The 23,718-nt window shown below is 39.6% G+C and overlaps 4 protein-coding genes across 13 annotated transcripts; 1 reads left to right on the top strand and 3 right to left on the bottom strand.

Moving 5' to 3' along the window:
• The first annotated feature begins 1,086 nt into the window (after positions 1–1,086).
• On the top strand, positions 1,087–4,634 carry LOC103416551 (pantothenate kinase 1-like). 3 transcript variants are annotated; one of them, XM_008354799.4, is made up of 10 exons: positions 1,087–1,430; positions 1,536–1,727; positions 2,120–2,166; positions 2,250–2,366; positions 2,826–2,945; positions 3,043–3,137; positions 3,226–3,319; positions 3,504–3,635; positions 3,780–3,892; positions 4,093–4,634. In XM_008354799.4, exons 1-10 carry the CDS (start codon positions 1,343–1,345, stop codon positions 4,316–4,318), a joined length of 1,224 nt encoding a protein of 407 aa, XP_008353021.1. In that variant the 5' UTR covers positions 1,087–1,342; the 3' UTR covers positions 4,319–4,634. The 3 variants fall into 3 exon arrangements, with proteins under 3 accessions (XP_008353021.1, XP_070671095.1, XP_028951206.1); XM_029095373.2 differs by having other exon boundaries at positions 1,277–1,430; positions 2,110–2,166; XM_070814994.1 differs by lacking the exon at positions 2,826–2,945 and having other exon boundaries at positions 1,124–1,430.
• Positions 4,635–4,807: 173 nt separating this feature from the next.
• Positions 4,808–7,438, bottom strand: LOC103416549 (uncharacterized). 8 transcript variants are annotated; one of them, XM_070814996.1, is made up of 6 exons: positions 7,279–7,438; positions 6,918–7,090; positions 6,699–6,848; positions 6,054–6,180; positions 5,753–5,892; positions 4,808–5,539 (listed from the first exon to the last, which is right to left on the bottom strand). In XM_070814996.1, the coding sequence occupies exons 2-6, from the start codon at positions 7,050–7,052 to the stop codon at positions 5,087–5,089; spliced, it is 1,005 nt and encodes a 334-aa protein (XP_070671097.1). In that variant the 5' UTR covers positions 7,053–7,090; positions 7,279–7,438; the 3' UTR covers positions 4,808–5,086. The 8 variants fall into 8 exon arrangements, with proteins under 8 accessions (XP_070671097.1, XP_008353019.1, XP_070671100.1 ...); XM_008354797.4 differs by having other exon boundaries at positions 5,753–5,896; positions 6,058–6,180; XM_070814999.1 differs by lacking the exon at positions 6,054–6,180 and adding an exon at positions 5,985–6,023 and having other exon boundaries at positions 5,753–5,896.
• Positions 7,439–7,822: 384 nt separating this feature from the next.
• LOC103416548 (probable nucleoredoxin 1) lies at positions 7,823–10,429 on the bottom strand. Its single transcript, XM_008354794.4, has 4 exons — positions 10,155–10,429; positions 9,414–9,893; positions 8,829–9,296; positions 7,823–8,699 (listed from the first exon to the last, which is right to left on the bottom strand). The coding sequence occupies exons 1-4, from the start codon at positions 10,248–10,250 to the stop codon at positions 8,028–8,030; spliced, it is 1,716 nt and encodes a 571-aa protein (XP_008353016.2). The 5' UTR covers positions 10,251–10,429; the 3' UTR covers positions 7,823–8,027.
• Positions 10,430–11,778: 1,349 nt separating this feature from the next.
• LOC103416547 (probable nucleoredoxin 1) lies at positions 11,779–13,853 on the bottom strand. The gene is made up of 3 exons (XM_008354793.4): positions 13,485–13,853; positions 12,740–13,219; positions 11,779–12,606 (listed from the first exon to the last, which is right to left on the bottom strand). The coding sequence occupies exons 1-3, from the start codon at positions 13,578–13,580 to the stop codon at positions 11,983–11,985; spliced, it is 1,200 nt and encodes a 399-aa protein (XP_008353015.1). The 5' UTR covers positions 13,581–13,853; the 3' UTR covers positions 11,779–11,982.
• Positions 13,854–23,718: the final 9,865 nt, after the last annotated feature.

Genomic DNA, 23,718 nt, shown 5'->3' with positions numbered 1-23,718 from the left:
GCAGTTGACACGTTTTTTGTAGCGATGAATAATAAAGATGAGAGTTGGGCAGTTAGACTAGTCGCTATTTATATATCAATAATTCATAATTACCATTACTATACGCAATGTTTTGTGTTATAGGTGCAATAATCACATTTTTGGTACAAGTTAACAACGCTTAGGTGGAGTAATGAAGGGACCAGGATGGTCCTAAGTCTATCCTAATATTTTTTTTTTCGAGAAAATTTTTAGTGTTATGCTTATGATTTTTAAAGCTTTCCGTAGTCTCAATACCCCACTCCAATGTTTTTATTTTAATTTCTTTTATTGGGTTTGGAATTTAGATAATTTGTTGCTTGTTCGCCTTACGGACTATGGTATAGGATTTAGTGGAAAGAGAGGGAAGAACATAGTCAAAGAGTCAAAGAGTCTTGGGGTTTAAATTCAAGGATGAGGACAACACCATACCAAACTCAAATAACAAAGTAATTTTTGTAAGATCAGAAGTGTTTTGGATTGAGACATTTGGGCCCTCATAGGCTAAAATTCTGGCTTCGTTAATGCGCTTGGAAATGTATAAACATATTTAACACATTCATATACTCTCTAGAATACACATGAACTTTAAACATACAATAGTATGGATATTTCTATCAGAAAGCGTGTTCTCAAGTCGAGAAAATTTTCATAGTGCTCGGTGTATAAGCTGGTATTTTAAATGTCATAATATAAGTGAAGAGACGTAAAAAAATATATTAAATCCTCTATTTGTTTATAACATATGGAGAGGATCAAACTTGAACAACCGATTCTTGAAAAAGTGACATTTTTGAAATTAAAAATTAATTTTTTACTATATTTGATAAATAATCGAAATATAAACTACTTGCTGTAAAATTACAAAACTACCCTCGGCGATTGACCCAACTGCGCCTCTGCAAGGAGAGAGATATAAAATAGGGAACTTTAATGAAAAGCACCCGGTACTGTTCACTTTAACGAAAAACCATATTTTTACACTAAAAAGTCAATCCTGGTACTATTCACTTTACCCTTTATTTTGTCCTTATCATTAAAACTCAAATTTTTCAAACCCTTTCCATTAGTTTCCTTATAAAATAAAGGCCAACGCCTACCTTCTCCCGTTTGAAAGTCAAAGGTTGAGATTGAACAGAGTGATCTCCCGAGAAATCTAACGCATCGAATACTGAAATTCTGTGTGGGAAGGAAGGAAGAAGGGACCGGGACCCCCCAAAAAAAGTATATATACAATGGGTTAGGTGCAGCGCAGACTGCAGAGGGGCAACAGTGCAATTTGATTCCAAAAAAAGCTCAATTCAAAAGAGGAAGCCGACCCGAAATGGAAATTGGGAACGTTGGAATTACAGAGGTTTCAAAACCCACCAATTCGGAAGCTCAAATTTCCCACCTTGCTCTCGATATTGGAGGCAATTCACTCTCCTCGATCATAACCTGGTTTTTGTTTTTGGAGTTCAATTGCTCAAATTCTCTGATTTTTCGATTGTTTTTGTATTTGTTTTGTCTGTTGGCAGGTTCTCTGATAAAGTTGGTGTATTTCTCAACGAACAGTGACGATTCGTCTTCTTCGAATGATAGCTTAGCAGCTTCTAATGGCGATAGAGGGCGTCCTGTTCTTGAAGGGAAGCTCCATTTTGCAAAGTTTGAAACTCAGAAAATCAATGACTGTATAGACTTCATTCGATCCAAGCAACTTCGCCTTACTGGTATGCTTAATGCTTAACAAGTATTTGATTGCTTTCCATCTCCTGATTCATTTTTATCATTTTTCGTTTCAATCAACTTGGGAAATGGGAAGATTCATTTTTTTCACTAATTGAGGCTATTTAACCTTGTTTTGTTAAACTAAGTGTTGATGTTGAAATCTTGGATTGAAAGTTCAAACTACCATTTTTATTGGTAAATGAACTACTTCAGCTTAAGTAAATTAGTACCCATATTTTTGACTGCGAAAATTTTGTAGTTTCGGAAGATTTGTACTTCTGAAAATGAAATACGAAAGAAGATCATATATGCCCTGAATATAGCTGCTTGTTCAGTAGTTGTAGTTATCATTTTCTGGTTTTGGGTCATTGCTTATGGTTGTAGATGATTTCAGGCTCTGAACAACACGGAGCTTCTGGGAGCGCGAAGTGCGTTATTAAGGTAAAAACCAATTGTTTGGTTTGGCCATTGTATGACTGTTTTCTGCCATGTATGGAAGCTAATTTATTGACAATGGTGAGCAGGCCACAGGTGGTGGGGCATTCAAGTACGCAGATCTCTTTAAAGAAAAGCTTGGGATTTCTCTTGACAAGGCAGATGAAATGGACTGTCTTGTGGCCGGAGCAAATTTTCTGCTTAAGGTGGGATCCTAATACCACTAACATAGATTGGTATGTTCAATTTGGTGCGTTTCCTAAGTCCTGTCACGTGAGCCATAGAATGTGTGGGTTGGGAATTGGGATGAGCACTAGCAAGCTCAAAACAAGAGGAAATTCTCTCTGTTTTCTTTCAGAAGGAAGATCAAAGTGAATGAGTTGTGAAATGTGGAACTTGCAAAATTCAGCTTCTGTTTATAGAGATATTTCTTATTGTTTAGCACTACAGAAATATAGGGATGAACAAAACCACGGACAACTTCATTGGAAGTTTTCTTTGCTTGTCTGCAAAATTCAGCTTCTATTTATAGAGATATTTCTGCACAAGATACCCTCAAGTATTGTTGCTCAGTACTCTATGTGAGTAACTTTATTGCAAATTTTCTGTCTTGTTTGCTTTCTTGCCTGAAAGTAGCTTTGCCATTTTGATTGTTTTTTAAGTAGGCAGTTCACCCTGAAGCATTCACATACATGGGTGGTCAGAAAGAATTTGTGAAGATTGACCATGATGATCTATATCCCTATCTGCTTGTCAATATTGGTTCTGGTGTCAGTATGATCAAGGTATTCTCATCAAAGCCAATGCTTTATTTACTGTAGTAGTTTCATATGTTTAACCTTTTTAAGGCTTGACATTGTCCTATGCATTGCGCTTGGATAGGTAGATGGACCTGGTAAGTTTGAGCGAGTAAGTGGAACCAATGTTGGTGGTGGCACCTTTTGGGGTTTGGGGAAGCTTTTAACAAAGTGCAAGAAGTACGTTGTCTTTTGCTTATGTACAGAGCTATTGATATTCTTGTTATATGACTTTCACTTAATAGCCAAAGCTGCAATTGTGCCTCAGTTTTGACGAGTTGCTGGAGTTAAGTCATCGGGGAAATAATAGAGTGATAGACATGCTTGTCGGGGACATCTATGGTGGAATGGACTATACAAAGGTATGCATATTCAAGACAGACAGGTCCCTCTTTCGACTTAGGACGTTGAATACGTTCTGGTTGAATTTCTGTATGCCAAATTAAAAGAGTTCCTAAATTTAAACAACGATGAGGGGATCCTAGTTTCCATTAGCTTTCGTCTCACTGCTATTTAATTGCAATGTAATTTCTCTGATGATTACAGATTGGTCTGGTATCAACAGCCATTGCTTCTAGCTTTGGCAAAGCAATTTCTGATAATAAGGAGCTGGAAGATTACAAACCTGAAGATATTTCTCGATCCCTCTTAAGAATGATTTCAAATAATGTTGGACAGGTAAACCATGGTGAAAGAAACTTGTGTCACTTGCAATGAATAAAATTTCTGGAACTATTTGATTCTGTCGTAACCTTTTCCAGAAGATTGAAACTATTTTTATTAACATACTGATCATATTGTTTCAATTTTTGTCCTCTCCAGATCTCATACTTGAATGCACTGAGATTTGGGCTCAAGCGAATATTCTTTGCTGGATTTTTCATTCGGGGCCATGCTTACACCATGGACACGATTGCTGTTGCCGTTCATTTCTGGTAAGGCTGAATTTAATGTCCTTTTTCATGCGTCAGAATTGATTCATACTGAGAATTGAAGTATAAATTATGTCAAAAGAATCTTCAAAATATAAATTTGACGGTTGTGTCACATTCTGTGCCTGATTTAGCTTTTTGCTCATCCATCTTTCCTCGTGTTTTTGGGGTAAAAATTTCATTCATTTGATCCTTATTTTCAGGTCTAAAGGTGAGGCAAAAGCAATGTTCTTAAAACACGAAGGATTTCTTGGAGCATTGGGTTCATTCATGAGCTATGAAAAGCATGGTTTTGAGGACTTGAAAGTCCATCAGTCGGTGCAACAATACCCAGTTGGTGCATCCCTCGGAGGTGATACGAGTCATGATCCACCAAATGAGGACTTGAACGAAAACCAAAGTATAGACTGCAGCGTCTACCTGTCATAATAATTTGCGCTGGCTTCTCCCCCGGGGCTTGGATGCTCGAATCTAAAGGCAATTCTTGGTTGCCTGTCTGCATTCCGTGGAGTTCAAAGGCTTGAAACTTCCGTAGCGTATGTAACATTGTCGATAAAATACTAGGACATGTATTCAAAACTAAAAAGAGAAAATTTCAGATGGAGAAGGAGGAAAACTTTATAGCAGCGCATAATGTAACTTCACTTGTTCGATTTTGAATTGTGATCATCCGTCTAGGTTTTGTATCTTGTCAAGAAACTGTAACTGCGCATCGTTGTTCAATAAAATGAATTCTCAACTGTTATTACAGTTTTGCTTTTAGTATTTAGCTTTCAAACTTCTATTGGCTTCTATTAAGGGCCTACTTCGAAATTGTTTTTGAAATGGCTAAAACCGCTTCCAAATATCCAAAATGCTAAAAGTGCTTATGAACTCTAAAAGCACTTTTTGGGGCACAATGACCACAAAAACATAATGTTTAGTGCAAATTATAACATCTTCTTTCAATGCCATTACAACATTAACGTACAAGACAGACGCAACAAACAGTTTCTGACAGGCAATCAGAATGTACAACATACATGGGGATTGAATCATCCTCGATCTCATCCTCCACCCTCGTCGAAAGGAAGAGGAGTTGATACACAGCGCAAAGGCCACTACACTCGACGGATTATTGACGGTATTACGTATCAATTTCAATCATAACGAATAGGGATAAATGCTGGCATTGATTACTAACTCAACAGAATTCGATCATTTGACAGGCGGTAGCCTCCGATGGCATTGCTTTGCGTTCCTCCTGTGCAAAGCCCATCTTTCTTTGATGTCAGATACATTATCAACGCGACTAAGTACTTCCCTGTCCTGAGACATTTCGTTCTCTTTATTAGACTCTTCAGGATTTAACTCTCCTCGTAATCTGGCAGCTTCCGCAAGCATGTCGTTTATCAGCATCTCAGTAGTCTTGCTGGTGATTCCCCGTAGGTACCAAGAAATAGGTGGGGGTGGAACTATAGATGGCTGGATCAGTTGCTCCAAGCTCAACTTTGAACCGATCCTTCCTTTGCCTCCTGTGCAAGAATTATAATCTGCCCATGTCTTGGGTTTGAACGGAAAGCAGGTCTTTTCATCGACAAAAAGAGGTTCCATTCTCCAGCAGCCTTCAAATTTCTCCATAAACCCTGTTTTGATTTGCTTGAACTTCATCTGGCAAATGGCATTTTTAGAAATTAGAAATCTAATTTTACCATGACATCGCAGAACATGTTTCTAAACTAATTTTTTATTATATGATTTGCCGATAAAATACAGCATACTGGAGATTCTAAATATGTGATGGGTAACAAAGAACCAGTGGAAAAGAAACAAAAAAACCAAGTTCTTATGTTACGGTGCAACAAGAAGAAGATCGAGTCTTACTGAGTGATCTTTTCTGTTTTGATCTACTAAAACATGAACCGCAAAGGTCCCTGACCACCAAAGAAACTTCCATATAGCAGCTTGCTCCAGTTCAACGACCTGCCTATGACCTTCATCGACCAAAACGTTTCTGGATATCACTTCCTGAGACAGATTATAACTTTTCGAATTAAGAAATACACAAAGTAAATGCACTACACATCAAAAAGTAAAAAAGGATTGGTTCCCAGGCCTCTTCAGTTTCCAAAGAGAGAGCTGTTGCCAGTTGAATCTGAAAGGAAAGTCGATAGAATAATATCACTTGCCTTAATATTTTTGAAAACCCTCTTATTATCAGGGTCAGTTACAATATTATATACTGCATCCGGGGGCAACCCAACATCAACGCTTACACCGAGGTTGCAAAGAGAACCTTTTGGTACGCTGACCTGCAAAGAGTAACCATATTATGTGACTTAAGGTCAGTAGATATCGAGAGAAGCCACAAACTCTTGAGATATTCCTTCCAAAGAGAATGTGCTTCCAGCCTCGAATTTCTCACTTAACTAACATATGCTGCGTGAAGGTCTCCATGTTCAAGGTATGGAAACATGATGCATTTATGCACGAATACTTAGTACATAGGGGACCAAGACTAGTAAGAACTTGACTAAAAGGGCGACCCCCAGCCAACAAGCTCCTTGCTTTGTAAAGGGGTGGGGGAACGTCTATTGTACGCAACCTTACCCTTGCTTTCATGACTTTTCAGTCACAAAGAGCAACCTTTCCATTGACGCAACGCCAAGGCCCCCACCTTCACATGCAAGAACTTGACTGATATGAAATTATCCTTTCCAAAGAACTTCACAAATATGGTTTAAGAAATGGAATCCATCTTTTTCTATTGGCGTCTATTACCAATATGGCATACTACAAGTTTAGAACAGGAGAAAAACGCAATTCTCACCTTCATATCTGGTGGTTGATCAACCCAAGAAGGATTTTCTCTCCATGCTTGCAACTGCTTCTCCAAGTCAAGCTCCAAAGATGCAGCCTTTTTCGGTAGACAGCTCACCGTTTTCACTCCGTCATCCTTTACCAGTCTCCTTAGCTGCGACTGTCACGAGGCGGGTGTCAAATCCATAACGCCACAAGCAAATCACAAGCTTTTAGTGAAATGACTGACCTTTACACAATTTTGCAGCTTCTGAGGAACCTGCAACAACGCTTTGGAAAACGCCAGATCAAAGGCCTTGAGCTGCCCATTTCTCTCGTTCTTGCCAACGTTTACGTTCGTCGTGGTCACCTCTGTCTCACCCATTGAAACAACAACCGTTTACAGCAAATTCAAGACCTTTACTTTCCACATCAAGAAAAAACAAAACCCATCTCAAATTTCAGAGACATCACTCAAAAATTAACGGAATAATTAGAGAATTCCCCATCTCAAATTTCAGAAAACCCCGTAGTTGTGGAAATTAACAGAACCAACCCAGCTAACAAAGCTCAAAGATTAAGCTGGAAGTAGAATAAATGGGTTAACTCACAGTGGTTAAAGAGAAGATGTAATCGGAAGAATATTCATTCCAGTGTCGAATTTATGAAGCTGATCCAAGAATCGGGTTTTTTATGGTTCAAATACCTTTTTACCTTCACGGCATTTGTTGACTTTGTGGTTTGATCCTTTTCCATTTATTTCGATCCGAACGAATAAAAATTAAAAAATGTGTATGAGTTATAAAAAGTGTGCAAATGACACTAGTGTCGAATTTTTAAATAGAGTAATACTAAGAAAATTAAATTGGTAGATAAAATTAAAAAAAATTGATATGAAAATTGATAATTAATTTATTACTTAAGCATTGATAAACGTGCTCATTTATATTGGAGATACATCATTTAATTTGTACATTTTTTCTCCAAATTTTTATTTTCTTTTTCAATGTGCCATATTTTAATTTTATTATTTGGATTGTCAGTCACATGTTGTATGAATTTGAAATTAGATGAAAACTAAAGGGTTTAAGGATGTGATATCCAAAAACAGTAGTATATAACGGAAAACACATCCATAATAAAATAGATTTCACATAAATAAAACTTTCTCATGACAATTTTATTTATGAGACAATCTTCAGGCAAATAAAAAGTTCTCATTGGATCACAATTTTACATCACTTAATTAAGCTCGTAAAACATCTTCCATCATGCAATTAGCATAAGACACACAAAACCAGCTTGTATTAAACATCATAGTTTACAAAATCCAGATGCATAGGGGAATTCAAATGCCTTCTCAAACTTTACGGCACACATCGCCGTCACAAATATAATCCTCGGCTGCCTTGGAAGGGTCATCCTTCGCCGTGGGAGGGTCATCCTTTGTTCCTCCATTGTTGCCCAAAGCACATCTTGGGTGGAGATCGAAGTCGCAGTCTTTGCAGTAAAAGGACCAGCCACTTCCCGGCTCCCTACACCAGCAAACATAGTCGTGGTGGAGCACACGAATGAGCTCGTGTTCAGCATGGAGTATACTCTTCACTTTCTCAGGCCACCCCTTTGCTTCTTCCTCCAGCTTTTCCTCCAATTGCTTCAAATGCTCTTCGGTGAAAGGATAAGCATCGGCTCCATGTGCCTGTATGAGCTGCCGGGCCTGCGTGCTGAGTGTCTGACCGCTGGGGCTAATGGCTACCAATGCAGGAATTGCTTGGATTTTGAATTTGCGCTGCAGGAGGGCCTTCCTTGGATCGCCTAATGGGATGGCTAACCAAGGCATGGTCTCAAAGAATTCTTTGAAGGAATGATGATCACGATCGCTTGAGAGGAAGATTATTTCGATTGCATTGTCCTTTGCCTTGATCTGATTGTATGCTTTTATAAGCTTAGGCATGAATGCACGACATGGACGGCACCAATGAGCTGAGAAATAGAGCAGAATGTGCTTCCCAGCAAGCTCAGACACGGGTACCTAATCAAACACACAACAGAAACTTGAGGCATGCAACTAAAAAACCTCTGACTAATGACAATAAAGAAACATTTGAAATTTAATTGATATCATAGAACATTAGGAAAGGAACCAGCAAGAAAATTGTACCCTGGAACCGTTCTTTTCAACCACAAAGTCTCTGCCCCCAGCAACCAAAAGTGACTGTACAGTCTGTTCTTCGAGTTTCAATTCAGCAAGCTCAGCAATCTTCTCTGCTGTAAACGGATAGGCTTCAGCGCCATACTCTTCAATGAGTTCAGCCGCATTGGAGTGTAAGGTCTTCCCATCTTGCCCAATTATAACTAGTCTAGGTAAGCTCTCAAGCGCAAAGTAGCGAGCAAGTTTTTCACAGTTCTTGTCCTTAAACGGCAATGCCAACCATGACACTTGAAATCCTTCTTTGAAGTGTTCCTCTTCAAGGTCTAGAGATATCAATACAATCTCAAAGTTCTCTCCTTTCTCCTTCAGTTCCTCATGGAACTTCACAAGTGCCTGAGTAAATTCTTTGCATGGCTTGTGAGTATAAAGCGAGAAATACAATCCAACAATCTTTCCTTCAAGCTCGGACACAGAAACCTGTCAATACATTTTTTCGGTATTCATGATCATCAACTACCTCAATCATATAAAATCAATAGCAATCCAACATTATAGAAGTGCTAGCAATGTAGCATCAAAGGGGAAAAGTTGTACCTTATTCCCATCCTTCGAAATCAAATAATCCCGGGAGTTAGAGACCAAAAGAGAACTCAAGGACTGATTCTCCTTCGCCACGGCTTCCTGCTCAATCAAGAAATTCATCTTCTCCGCAGTAAACGGATAACCATCCACGCCGTGGTCCATCACAATTTTAGTTCCATCATCAATAGAAACCTTCCCATTGGCATCAATAATGACAAGATGGGGAATCCCCCTGACTTTGAAGAACTCCTTGAGGCGTTTCCGGGTCTCCAAATCCGAAAAGGGAATCGAAAGCCAAGGCATTTTAGAGAAGTATCCATTGAACGATTCCTCATCTCTATCAGAAGAGATGAACACAACTTCAAAGTCGCCTTTGGCAGCCAAGTCCTGGTGAACCTCCACCAAGTTTGGGGTGAACCGGCGGCAGGGGCCGCACCACGAGGCGGAGAAATACAACCCCACAATCTTTCCGGTCAAACTACTGATCTCAACCTACGTATTCATCAAAAAATCACCATTTTACCCAGAAATCAAAAACCTGCCATCTCAATCTTTCATATCATAAATGCCAAAGCCAACATTTTGAAATAGAACTAGGCAATTCCCGAGCATTTAATCAACTGGGTTTCAATTATAATTACATTTAGATTAACATTTTAATACTTCACGAACGAAATAAAAATAGTTTCCTGCGATCTTAATGAACATAAAGTCAGAAACTTTGATGAGAAAACATAATGGTTATACTTTTACCTGGTCGCCGTTGTTGCGGAGGAGGAAGTTTCGGTCGGCGGAGGCGAGGAGAGAAAGGAGGTCGTGAGTGACGCCGTGTCCGTCGCCGTTAGCCATGCTTACTGAGTCTCTCTATCTGTGCGTGCTGCAATTGGAAAGTTTGGTGGTGAGAGTTTGCGACTTTTTTGAGTATCGTCAAGGGCACAAGTTACCACTGAATAATAAAGACACGCAATAAACGAGCCGGCCGGCCAAGTTTGAGCTTCAGTTGGACGCTTTTTTTTGTTATTATCCCTAAATGTAAATCCCACGAGGTAATAGTTTTTTATTTAAAAATAGTAGTTATTGTTGAATTTATGACACACTCATAAACAATTGAAAATAGAAGATCATAGCACTAAATGAATGAATGAAATAGAAGATTTATATATGTGAAAATCAAATTTAATGACTATAACACTTGTAAAAGAGTAAAGTTAGAGAGATTTAAATTTGTAAACTAAATGATATAAAGTCGATAATTAAATTATTATTTAAGTGTTGATTGACCTGCTTATTTTTTTTTATTGGTGACACATCATTTAATTTGTAAATTTAGTTTACCTATCATTACTCCCTATAAAATGCTTGTATGTGTAAATCATGTAAATGCAAGTATTTTGTTGTTGGAATATATACATTGTGGGACTCGCTACAATATTTGGATGTATTTAACTAAAACAATGAAGTAATGAACATCCGATAATCATAGAATTCATGTGAATATATGTATTTAATACAATTACTATTTGACCATAGAAGAATCGAAATGAAATAAAATACATGTAAATATTGTAGTCAATTCGTGTGTAATGTAGCAGCAACAAAAGGATAATGCTTGAGTACTCACTAGTGAATACTTACCTTTTAATTTTGCCCAATAATATTTAGCACACATTTTATTGTTTTAAAAATAATGAATATGTTATTAATTATTTTTTGTTTTAAAAAATAAAGAACGCCGTGACATTTTCATTGAATTAAATTAGAAAGTAATTACACAGCTACCTAAGCATTATCCACAAAGAACTCATGCTCGTTTAGAAAGTGTTTTTAAAGAAAATGTTATTGAGTTCCTTTTAAATGATTGAAAGTGTTTATAGAGAAAATATTATTGAGTTCCATTAGTATTAATTATATGCTTTTCTATAATTAACTTGCATTTTTAGTAAGAATTTATTTTAAAAATATTTTCTCTAAAAATATTTTTAATCATTTATAAGCTTTTTCCAAACAAGCTTGGGTCATGAAAAGACAGGGGAGATGTTTGGGTCAAAACCTCCTTATCCGTAGTGTCCCCTGTAGTAGGTAGCATTTTTGGTGTTGATGAGGTGGGTGGGGGCCTCATTTGTGGAATATATGACCAAAAAATAGAAAAGGTAGGAGAGATGTGGTAGGGTACTGCTATATCTTAAATTTACTTTTACTTATCACTCGTTTTTTAAATATTTTTATCATTGAATCAAATAAATTAAAAAAAATTAATAATAAAAAATTAAAATTAACAAGAAGTGTAAACATTAAAAAATAAATATATAAATAACACTTTTAATATTTTTCTACTAACCAAAGCACAAAAAAAAAAAAAAAACTAAAAACGAAATAATTACCGTCAAATTCTTAGTTTATCAATCCATTTTATAATAATAATTATAATATTGCACCATCTGAAGCGACATCAACATAACAAGTCACTACTTTAAACTGAAAACACATTTCTTAGCTTGTCATGAAACGCTAAATGCAGAGTCAAGCCTTATTATATCACACACACATTACACATACATATTTCTTAAGCTGTTGTAAAAACTCATCCTTCTTTGGATTCCTCTCCTTCCTGTTTGCCATCATTTTCGGTCTTTTTATCTCCCTCGAACGCGCACTTCGGGTGGAGATCGAAATCACATTCCTTACAGCAGAATGACCACAACGCTCCCGGTTTTCTGCACCCATCGCACACAAAAACTGTGCGCTTCGAGAGCACAAGCTCGTGCTTCTCATGGAGTGCACTCTTCAACTTCTCAGGCCACCCCTTTGCCATCTCCTCAGATTCCGCTTCAAGATGCTCTTCGGTGAAAGGATAAGCTTTCGCCCCATGAGCCATTATGTGATTTCTTGCTTCTCTTGTGACGGTTTGGCCAGTAGGACCGATTGCTACGAGCATGGGGATGCCCTGGACCTTGAATTTGCGACTCAAGAACGCTTTCCTTGAGTCACCAAAGGGAAGAGCAAGCCATGGCATTGTAGCGAAAAACTCATCAAAAGAGTCTTGGTCTCTGTCACTTGAGATGAAAATGACTTCAAATGCATCGTCCTTGGCCTTAATCTCGTGGTAGGCTTCAACGAGTGTTGGCAGAAAGGCGCGGCATGGAGGGCACCAGTGAGCTGAGAAATAAAGGAGGATGTTCTTCCCCACTAGATCTGCCACAGGGATCTGAATGCAGAAATAATAGTTGTTATTCACATGCTACCACAGAAAACACACAGATGCACACGCACATACAAGTTATTTACACACAAGAATATCACGGTATAAACCACAAAAGCGGGGAACCTATATGTCTTACCTGAGTTCCATCTTTTCCAATGACAAAATTTCGATCCCCGGAAATCAAAATTGACTCCAGGGTTTGAGCTTTCTCCTCTGCCTTTTCTATCTCAACGAGCTCTGCAAACCTCTCCGCAGTGAACGGATAACCATTGGCGCCGTAGTCCCTCACAATTTTAGTTCCATCATCAATGGAAACCTTCCCATTGGCATCAATAATGACAAGATTGGGAATCCCCCTGACTTTGAAGAACTCCTTGAGGCGTTTCCGGGTCTCCGAATCCCAAAAGGGAATCGAAAGCCAAGGCATTTTAGAGAAGTATCCAGTGTACGATTCCTCATCTCTATCAGAAGAGATGAACACAACTTCAAAGTCGCCTTTGGCCGCCAATTCCTGGTGAACCTCCACCAAGTCTGGGGTGAATCGGAGGCACGGGCCGCACCACGTGGCGGAGAAATACAACCCCACAATTTTTCCGGTCAAACTACTGATCTCAACCTACATATTCATAAAAAAATCACCATTTTACCTAGAAATAAAAAACCAGCCATCTCAATCAGTCTTTCTTTTCATAAATGCCAAAGTCAACATTTTGAGATTGAACTAGGCAATTCCCGAGCATTTAATCACCTGGGTTTCTATTATAATTACATATAGATTAACATTTTAATACTTTACGAACAAAATACAAATAGTTTCCTGCGATGTTAATGAACATACCGTCGGAAACTTTGATGAGAAAATATAATGGTTTTAGTTTTACCTGGTCGCCGTTGTTGCGGAGGAGGAAGTTTCTGTCGGCGGAGGAGAGGAGAGAAAGGAGGTCGTGAGTGACGCCGTGTTCGTCGCCGTTAGCCATGCTTACTGAGTCTCTCTCTCTCTGTGTGCTGCAATTGGAAAGTTCGGTAAATTCAAGTTTGGTGGTGAGAGTTTGCGACCTTATAGAGGATCGTCGAGGGCACAAGTAACCACTGAGAATATACGAGCTGGCCGGCTAAGTTGAATGCTTTCTTTTGTTATTATCCCTAAATGTAATTCCGACGAGAAGTATACGAGGTGGCCGGCTAAGTTCGAGTTTCAGTTGGATGCTTCTTTTTGTTATCATCCCCAAATGTAAATCCCACGAGATTATAGTTTTTTTATTTAAAAATAGTAGCTCTTGTTGAATTTATGAAATCAGAACATCGTAGAACTGAGCGGTAAAAAAAATAAAAGGATGAAAAAAAAGATTTAATAATTGTGAAAATTAAATATAACAACTATAACAGTAAAATCATGTAAATGCAAGTTTTTTATTGTTGAAATATGTATGTTGTGGGAATAGCTGCAATACTTGGTTGTATTTAATACAATCAACATCTAATGATCATATAGAATTCATGCAAGTATATGTACTTAATATAACCACTGTTTGACCGTTGAAGACTCGAAATGATGATTATATTTGTTGATGCACAAAATCAGTGAGGACTTTGTACAACAGAAAGTGTTAAGTTTGTGACATTCGCTAGTTTGCTCCGGTCACTAGTGTGGATAAGTATGTAAATGGATAAAGATAGGGAAGTTAACACAAGATGTACGTGGTTCACCCAGATTGGCTACGTCCACGGAGTAGAGGAGTTCTCATTAATTGTGAAGGGTTTACACAAGTACATAAGTTCAAGCTCTCATTTTGTGAGTACTAGTGAATGATTTAATACAAATGACATTAGACAACATCATGGGAGAATGATCTCCTTTTATAGAAAAGAGTTTCTAGCTTTGTTCTGATATTGACATGTATCGTGTTGTGATTGACTTCTGATGTTAACACGTGTCGCGCTATGATTTATGTCGACACGTGTCGCGCTGTGATTGGCCTCTTGATTTGAGGGAAACTCCTCTGGGTCCTTGACAGTATTACGTTGACCGGTGCTCGGTAGTTTCGGAATTGGTCAAGTATGGTACAAACAGTACTCCCCTAAGTTCCCAAGTGAGGGAAGCTCCTCGGTTGAGGACTTGCAAGATCCAAGCCGCTGAGTAATCACAAAACTTCTAAGTACCGAAGTGTGGTATCGCTTTCACTTGCCTTATCTGTCTCATAGGTAGATGTGGCATCTTCTCTGGAAGTACTTTTCCTCCATCCAGGGATGATATTTTTAACTGGTGGAGATGCACAAGGTAATGTATTAATTTCACTTGAAGCTTACTTGTAGTTTCAGGCTTGGTCAAGCGCGATACAAACCATGTAGTAAGAGTCCCCCAAGTCGCCGAGCTAGGAGATCTACCGAAAGAGGTGACAGACAAGGTAAGCAATCAGAGTTCCAAACAATTAGTCCCAGATCAGAAAATTGATTTCAAGTTCCGGCTGATTGTTCTCATTCTCCCTATCTTGCAGGTAGCAAGAAGGATAAAGAGAAGAAAAATGAGAATAGATGATATAAGATACTTTTGCTTTTGAAGAAGTAACTTTCCACAAGCTTATTCTTGAACTGGGCTAGAGGGTTTTCTAGTTTCCTCCAGAGTATAAGGCCGACTCAAGAATTTGAGGGTTAAAACAAGTCCATCAAATCTAGAGTACGTTCGACCCTGATGATATGGGATACCTTTGCTGTTGACAAAGTAGTGGATATGGCATGGCGAGGCTTTGCTCTTTGGTGACGGTGTTAACGAAAGGTTGTTGAAGCTTCTCAAGCTATTCGGATAGAGCAACGATGTCGAACTTGGATTTGACTTAGACTCATCCGTCTGGATTATGCGGTTCTGCAAAGGGCGTCGTGCTATAGTGATCTATTCCAGCTCATCGTTGAACCTTCTACTTCAATCTTTTGCATCGCAGAAGTGGTGCGCAACCTTTGCATTTGAATGGTCCAAGTGTTCTGAGGTATTTGTCGAAAGAATTCGCGACCTTGACAACAATTAAGGATGAGTACTCGAGCAATGCTAGGTGAGCAACCAAGCAAAGGTTCTGGGCAATCAGTTTCAGATCGGAAGTTTGATTTCAGTTTCCAACTGATTGCTTTCTTTCTCCTTGTCTTGCAGGTAAGAGCAATGGCAAATGAAAAGACAGGGAAAAAGCATGATATGGGATACCCTTACTTTTAACCCTGATGATATGAGATACTCTTGCTCTGGTGTGGCTTGTTTGCAGAGGTATTATTGGGGGGAAAAGAAACTGAGTATTTCAAGAGACTCTGCTAAGAGTACCCTCTTGGATGTGAAGAAAAGTTGAGCATTTTTTTTATTTGCAGGTTTGCCTGGTTGTGGATGATGAAGGTCAACATATATATGAATTATCCCAACAGCGAGTAGTAACGCTGTTTCTTTACCCTTCCCGGTCATAGTAATGTAGTGGGAGCTGCAATATTCGCATGTTTTAACTTTGTCAAAGCACTTTGAAAAAGTGGTCTGTGGTATCTGGAAAACTGATGTTGCGTGCGAAGATTGTAGACAAATTTTATCCTGGGAAATCTGGCTCTCGAAGTTCGGAGAGCGGTGCCTCTTCGATTTTCGAACAATCAATCCTGTTGGGGATCTGGCTATCGAGATTCGGAAAGCGTTGCCTCTTCGATTTTTGAGAAAGCACTCATGGTGGGAGTCTGGCTCTCGAGATTTAGAGAGTGGTGCCTCTTTAATTTTTGAGAAAGCACTCCTGGTAGGAGTCTGGCTCTCGAGATTTAGAGAGCGGTACCTCTTCGATTTTTTAGCAAGTAATCCTGTTGGGAGTGTTCTCTCGGATGTGAGTAAAGGTTAGATATTTTTGCCAGTCTGCCTTGCCACGGAGCACGAATGTTGACACACATTGGAACTTACTAGTTATCAAGCAGTGGTGTTGTTCATTTACCCTTGTAGGTAATAGTAGGGTAGCTGGACCTTTAAATTTTATGTGTCTAAACTTTGTCAGAGATATTTGGCAAATTATCCATGGTACCAAATGAGCCGATGTTGCGTATGGGGATTGTCGACATATTTTACTCAGGAAAATCCACTTCTCGAAATCCGGAGAGTGGTGCCTCTTCGATTTTTGGACAAACGGCCATGCTGCCCTTTCTTTTATAGGGGCACCAATTGTGTGCAAGAAGTACGTTCATATAGTTATTGCTTATAGGAATTTTCCCCTTATTTTTGTACTTCAGAGATTTATTGGACTCATTTTTCCTTCATCATTTCTGAAAATGTTTGGCACATCCGACCGTCGTTTTAACTTGAACTTTGGTGAAGAGGCAGCCATGTCTCCTCAAGACAACATATGGCGCCCCTCATTCTTATCCCCTATTAGTCTTCTTGCCATTGGGGACTCTGTGATGAAGAATGATATGACTGCTGTGGTGGTGGCCAGGAACCTTCTCACTCCGAGAGATAACAAACTATTTTCGTAACGGTCTGATGAGTTGGTTGTTAAGGATTCTCTGGCTCTTAGTGTTCAGTGTGCAGGTTCTATGTTTAATATGGCCCAACGCCTATTTGCTCGAACTCGCCAAGTTGAATCATTGGCGGCTGAAGTGATAAGTCTCAAACAGGAGATCAAATGGCTCAAGCATGGGAATAAACAGTTGCACATGCTCGCACATGACTATGCTACAAACATTAAGATGAAGCTTGACCAGCTGCAGGAATCTGATGGTCAGATTTTACTTGATCATCAGAGGTTTGTGGGTTTGTTCCAAAGGCATTTATTGTCTTCGTCTTCTGGGGCTGTACCGCGTAATGAAGCTCCAAATGATCAACCTTCGGTGCCTCATTCTTCTGGGGTTCTGCCCAGTACTGAGGCTCCGAATGATCACCCTCCGGTGCCTCCTCTTTCTGGGGCTCTGCTGACTGCTGAGACTTCTCCTGAGCAACCTTTGTGTGAAGGCTCATTCTTGTTTGTTTATTTTGATTCATGTATATGTACATATTTGTAACTTATCGGAGATATCAATAAATAAGCTTTGCTTCATTTCAACGTATTGTGTTAAATACACCAAAGCCTTCTTCACTAAGTTCTTTGAATTTTTTCTTTTGTTGAAATTTGTATGTTGAAGTTTTGTGAGTGAAGCATGTAAGTTGAGGTAGTGCTCCCTTAATTTCCCGAATGAGGAAAACTTCTCGGTTGGAGACTTGAAAGATCCAAGTCACTGAGTAGTCGTGAACCTTCCAAGTACCGAGGTGTAGCAGCATATGGTAGGAGTCCCCTAAGTCTCTGGTCGAGGGAGTTGACGAATGAGGTGTCTTGCTAGTAGCCAAGCTTCACCTACAAATGCTTCAACACAAAAGCTTCACCTACAATTGTTTTTGTGTTGAAGCTTTGTAGTGAAGCTTTGTAAGTGAAGCTTTGGAGTTGAAGCTTTTGTAGGTGAAGCTTTGGAGTTGAAGCTTTGTAGGTGAAACTTTTGTGTTGAAGCTTTGTAGGTGAAGCTTTAGAGTTGAAGCTTTTGTAGGTGAAGCTTTGGAGTTGAAGCTTTGTAGGTGAAGCTTTTGTGTTGAAGCTTTATAGGTGAAGCTTTGGAGTTGAAGTTTTGTAGGTGAAGCTTTTGTGTTGAAGCTTTGTAGGTGAAACTTTTGTGTTGAAGCTTTGTAGGTGAAGCTTTGGAGTTGAAGCTTTTGTAGGTGAAGCTTTTGTGTTGAAGCTTTGTAAGTGAAGCTTTGGAGTTGAAGCTTTTGTAGGTGAAGCTTTGGAGTGGAAGCTTTTGTAGTTGAAGCTTTGTAAGTGAAGCTTTGGAGTTGAAGCTTTTGTAGGTGAAGCTTTGGAGTTAAAGCTTTATAGGTGAAGCTTTAGAGTTGAAGCTTTGTATGTGAAGCTTTTGTAGGTGAAGCTTTGAAGTTAAAGCTTTATAGGTGAAGCTTTAGAGTTGAAGCTTTGTATGTGAAATTTTTGTGTTGAAGCTTTGTAAGTGAAGCTTTTGTGTTGAAGCTTTGTAGGTGAAGCTTTGGAGTTGAAGCTTTTGTAGGTGATGCTTTGGTATTGAAGCTTTGTAAGTGAAGACTTTTGTTTTGAAACTTTGTAGGTGTAGCTTTGGTGTTGAAGCTTTTGTTGGCACCATAAATTGGTTTTGCTTCATACTGTCTTGATCAAGAGTGTGTGAAGCTTTTGAGAATTGTAGTTGCCCTCCATTGATGAAGCTCTTGTTGGTATCATAAATTGGTTTTACTTCACACTGTCTTGATCAAGAGTGTGTGAAGCTTTTGAGAATTGTGGTTGCCCTTCATTGATGAAGCTCTTGTTGGCACCATAAATTGGTTTTGCTTCACATTGTCTTGATCAAGAGTGTGTGAAGCTTTTGAGAATTGTGGTTGGCCTCCATTGATGAAGCTCTTGTTTGCACCATAAATTTGTTTTGCTTCACATTGTCTTGATTAAGAGTGTGTGAAGCTTTTGAGGATTTGTAGTTATCCTCCATTGATGAAGCTTTCTTGAATTTCCCAATTTCCCTTTTTTTGATTTTTTGATTTTTTTTTTTTTTGGAAAATTGGAAATTTGAAAATGTAGGAGAGACAACATATACAAGCCACACTTTGTAGTAGTCGAAGGTTTGGATAAACCATATAAATTGAATTTGGTTCGAACAATCTTGATGAAGAGTGTGTGAAGCTTTCTACGAGTTGTAGTGTTTGCATTGTTACAGAGGGGAAATGTCTGAAGCAGATGCAAGAGGGCTGAATAGCTTGGTCTTCGTATACCATGCACTGAAGCCGTTATTGGCTTCTAATAAGACTTTGTTGGTGACTATAACTCTTGTTGGGCATAAGTGCTCCCCTAGTTGAGTTGTAAAGCTTGAGGGTTTTTGATTATTTGTGAAACTAGGAGTTCACATGTACAAGTTGTACCACTCGTCTTCTAGTTGGTGGAATGAATGGTGAGTTGCTTTCATCACATGGTTGATGGTACGAAGGTGAGTTCCTTCATCACATTTCATCACCTGGTTGGTGGCATGAAGATGAGTTCCTTCTTCACCTAGTTGGTGATAAGAGTAGCAAGTTGCCAAATAATATTAGAGTACAGGTTGTACATTTCATCACCTGGTTAGTGGCACGAAGATGAGTTCATTCTTCACCTAGTTGGTGATAAGAGCGTCATGTTGCCAAATAATATTAGAGTACGGGTTGTACATTTCATCACCTGGTTGGTGGCACAAAGGTGAGTTCCTTCTTCACCCGGTTGGTGATAAGAGTGGCAAGTTGCCAAATAATATTAGAGTACGGGTTGTACATTTTATCACCTGATTGGCGGCACGAAGGTAAGTTCCTTCATCACCTAGTTAGCGAGAATAAGGGCAAGGTGCCGAGGCACATTGTAGCAAATGTTGAATGACACAAAGTATGTTGAACCCTTTCGAAGCACAGTTGGCTTATGTATGAATGTGTTAGAATGTATGATTGAACGAATATACTGTGAAGTTGTTCGTTTATTTGTATAGTCTTGTTGATATATACTTAGACTTTGTTTCATGTGGAAGCTTTGAACTCGAGTGTTTCATTGCTAGGAATGTAAGAAGATTAGGACTGAGTTGTCTAAATCACCTCTTTATTGAATTCATGCCTAATGGTTTTCATTACATAGGATGTCGAACGGCTGAATCTTAACACTTTTACAATGTGAGTTTACTTGTAATAGTACTTCAAGTGATCAACGTTCCATGGATGGCCAAGGATCTTGCCATCGGAGCTTCTGAGCTTGTAAGAGCCAGGGCGACTGATGCCAACAACTTCAAACGGTCCATCCCAATTTGGATTAAGTGTTCCTTCACTCGGGACTCTGTCGTAGAGTAATATTTTCTTCAATACCCAGTCCCCTACTTTGAAAGAACGAGGTTTGACCATTGAGTCATAGTAGTTGGATATGCGCTGCTTGTAGGCGACATTCTCAAGTGAGCCTGGTTTCTGTGTTCCTCGACTAGATCCAAGTTGAGGGTGATTTGTTTGTCATTTTCACTTTGCATATAGTTTTGGATTCAGAACGTTGCTTGCTCAAGTTCAACTGGGACAACTGCCTCTGTACCAAAGGCAAGTGAGAATGGAGTTTCTCCTGTTGAAGTCCGATATGAAGTGTGGTATGACCAAAGAACTTGGGGTACGAATTTTGGCCAACAGCCTCTAGCCTTGTTTAGGTCGGTGTAATCAACACACATTCTCCACAAGACATTTTGGAGCAAGAGACTTTCTTTGGTTGGATTTTTCTTAACAAGGACCACATTTGCTACCCATGTTGGGTAATTGACTTCGCAGACGAAGCCTATGCCTTTGAGTTTTTCAACTTCTGCCTTCATTGCTTCGTATCGTTCAACGTCATAAGATCTTCGCTTCTATCTCACCAGCTTGGTCTTGGGGTCAATACTCAAACGATGACAGATAATATCGGGAGAGATGTCTGGCATGTCCTCGTATGACCAGGCAAAGACCTTCGTGTTCTCTTGCAAAAAAGAGATCAATGCCAACCAAATGAGTGGTGACAAGGTGGTGCCAATCTTCACCATGTGATCTGGATAATCTTTTGAGATAGAGACATTCTCTAACTCTTTAGCATGTTATGCTTGGTGGGTGAAAGAGTCATATCGAGGATCGTCGGGTCAACTGTTACTACCGTGAAGATCCAAGTTGGCTTCGTCCCGGCTGGTCTTTATGACTTGGTCATGTATATAAAGGGTTTCTTTGGGCACAGACAAGTGATGTTGCTTGACCGAAGTGTTGTAACATGATCATGCACTAAGTTGATCTCCTCTGATGTAACCATTGCCATAGGGGGTTGGAAATTTCATCAACAACATATATGTGGATACCATGGCCTTAAGATCATTGATGCATGTGCGTCCAAAGATGACATTGTATGCCGTTGGGCAATCAACCACTAGGAAGTTAGTGGTAATGGTAGCTGTGTAAGGGCATGTACCACTGATGAAAGGTAAGTGTATGCTCCCTAAATGTTACACGATATCACTGGAGAAGCTTATCAGAGGAGAAATCGAACAATCGAGCAAGTGTTCAGCTACATTAAGTGCCCTGAAAGCTTCAGCAAACATGATATTGATCGAAGCCCCTATGTCTACTAAGATTCGTCGTACTTCAAAGTTGGCTATGTGAACTTCCATGATCAGTGAGTCGTTGTGAGGGTATATGATACCTCTTTCTTCCTCAGGCTAGAAACATATTGGATCCCAGTTAGGCTTTTGATACTTGCCTCCCCTGATGTCTTCCACGGGAAACACTTGCTGTCCAGGCATTAAAGCTCACTCATTATTTTTCATGGCCTTGTTGGAGGATTTAGATATGGGTGTGCCGCCACTTATGGAATATATCACATTCACCTGGCGTTGGTTACGGTTACCCATTGAAGGGTGAATGAGGAATTGATCAATTTTTCCTTCATGTGCCAAAACTTCAATATGATCACAAAAGGTGATATACTTCTCGTCGTTATGGCCGTTATGCTCGTGGTAATAGCAAAATGTGCCTGTGTTCTTCGTGGGCTTGTAATCCAGATGCCTCGGTTTTGGCTTCGATAGCAGGTGTGCTATGCTGGGGTAAATGGCCACGTATGTGGAGTTCAAAGGTGTGTATGCCTCATACCTCGGGGTATGGTCTGTCCTGACACGTGCTTGACCCACTGTGTTGACTGCCTGGGGTCGAGGATTATTGTGGCGATACCCTTGGTTATCGCGGTAATGTCCCTTACTTTTTTTACTAAAATGAGACTGGTGAGGATGGAAATCTTTCCTTTTGCTCTGAGATTGATATGTATGTTGACTTGGCAAAGTATTAAGTAAGGCAGGGGGAGGTACCACTGCCGTTTGGAAGGTTAAAGTATTCTCATTTGGGTGGGTATGGCTTTCACTCCCCACTTGCTGATAGGGGATGGTTGTTGGGGGTTTCTATTGGTATCTCATTTGGGTGGGTCTTGTCGTCTGCCTCAGCACAAAGGGAATACTCATGGCTAAAGCGGCTAGCATATATACGTAATGACTCGTCTAACTTCTAGCAAATAGTGTACAAGTTATCCGCATAATGCAAGCGATCGGTCTGAAAAATGTGTTGAGAAACAAACAGTTTCCTCAATTCCTCAAATGAGTCTACCGTCTTTGGTGGAAGACGATAATACCAATTTAGAGCTTCGCCAGAAAGGGTGAAGGAGAAGAGAAGACATCGCTCTTCATCGGCGTGCATATAATATGCCATGGTGGACTCAAAGAGGTTAAGGTGTTCAATCGGGTCCTTATTTCCAATATAGAGTTGCAAGCCAAACTTCTGCTTTATCTTTTCTTGGAGGGGGTGTTGAGGATCCTCCTTGTAAGAGGGCCAGGCCTAGGTTAGTTCTAATCAGGTATCTCAGCTTGTCATTCGACCTTTAACTTATTTACTTCCTTAAAGAATTATAGGACAAGAGGGTCATGCGTGGAGTCATGTACCACTGGAGCTTTCTTTCGTAAATCTCTATCTCTTCTTGGAAGTAGGAAGGTTTGATCAAGAGCATGTGATTTTTCCCTGGACTCGCCGTATTGACTTCCAAGGTATGTTTGTCGGAACATCTCTAAGTCCCTTATACATTCGTGTTTCTCTAAGACTTGTTGCCCCTTCCCCAAATTGGTAGTCGGCCTAGGACATGGGAGGGGACCGAGTCTTTCAGAGACATTTAGGTCATTGATCTTTGAGCTTAAATGGATGAGATTGTCTCGACGTTGCTTTAGGAAGTCTCGATAGTCGTGAAAGACGACTTTCGATCCTTCCATTCCTTCTGTAAGGAGGCGTCTTCCTCCGCTCTTCCTGCTTCGGGTTGAAGCAGCTGGGTTGAAATAAGTCTTATGTTGGTTGCCATTTTGATGAGTAGCTCGCTCCTCAACAGGAATACCCATGTCGAGGGCAAATGACCCTTCGTGTTGGGGGGCACCCAGTTGATGGTTGACTTCCACATGGGTGATGAGCTCATGTGTTTTAGTATATCTAGCCTTGTGGAGCATCTCGAAGACCTTTTCATACTACTCTTGGAGGATCTCATTCTTCATCGTTATCTTATTGTTCTGAGCGTCTAACTCATCGACTTTAGCTTG

Source organism: Malus domestica, chromosome 16 (assembly GCF_042453785.1).
Source record: "Malus domestica chromosome 16, GDT2T_hap1".
Lineage (NCBI taxonomy): Eukaryota > Viridiplantae > Streptophyta > Magnoliopsida > Rosales > Rosaceae > Malus > Malus domestica.
Note: the sequence above shows the minus strand (reverse complement) of the source record. Positions and strands in the feature narration are given on the sequence as shown.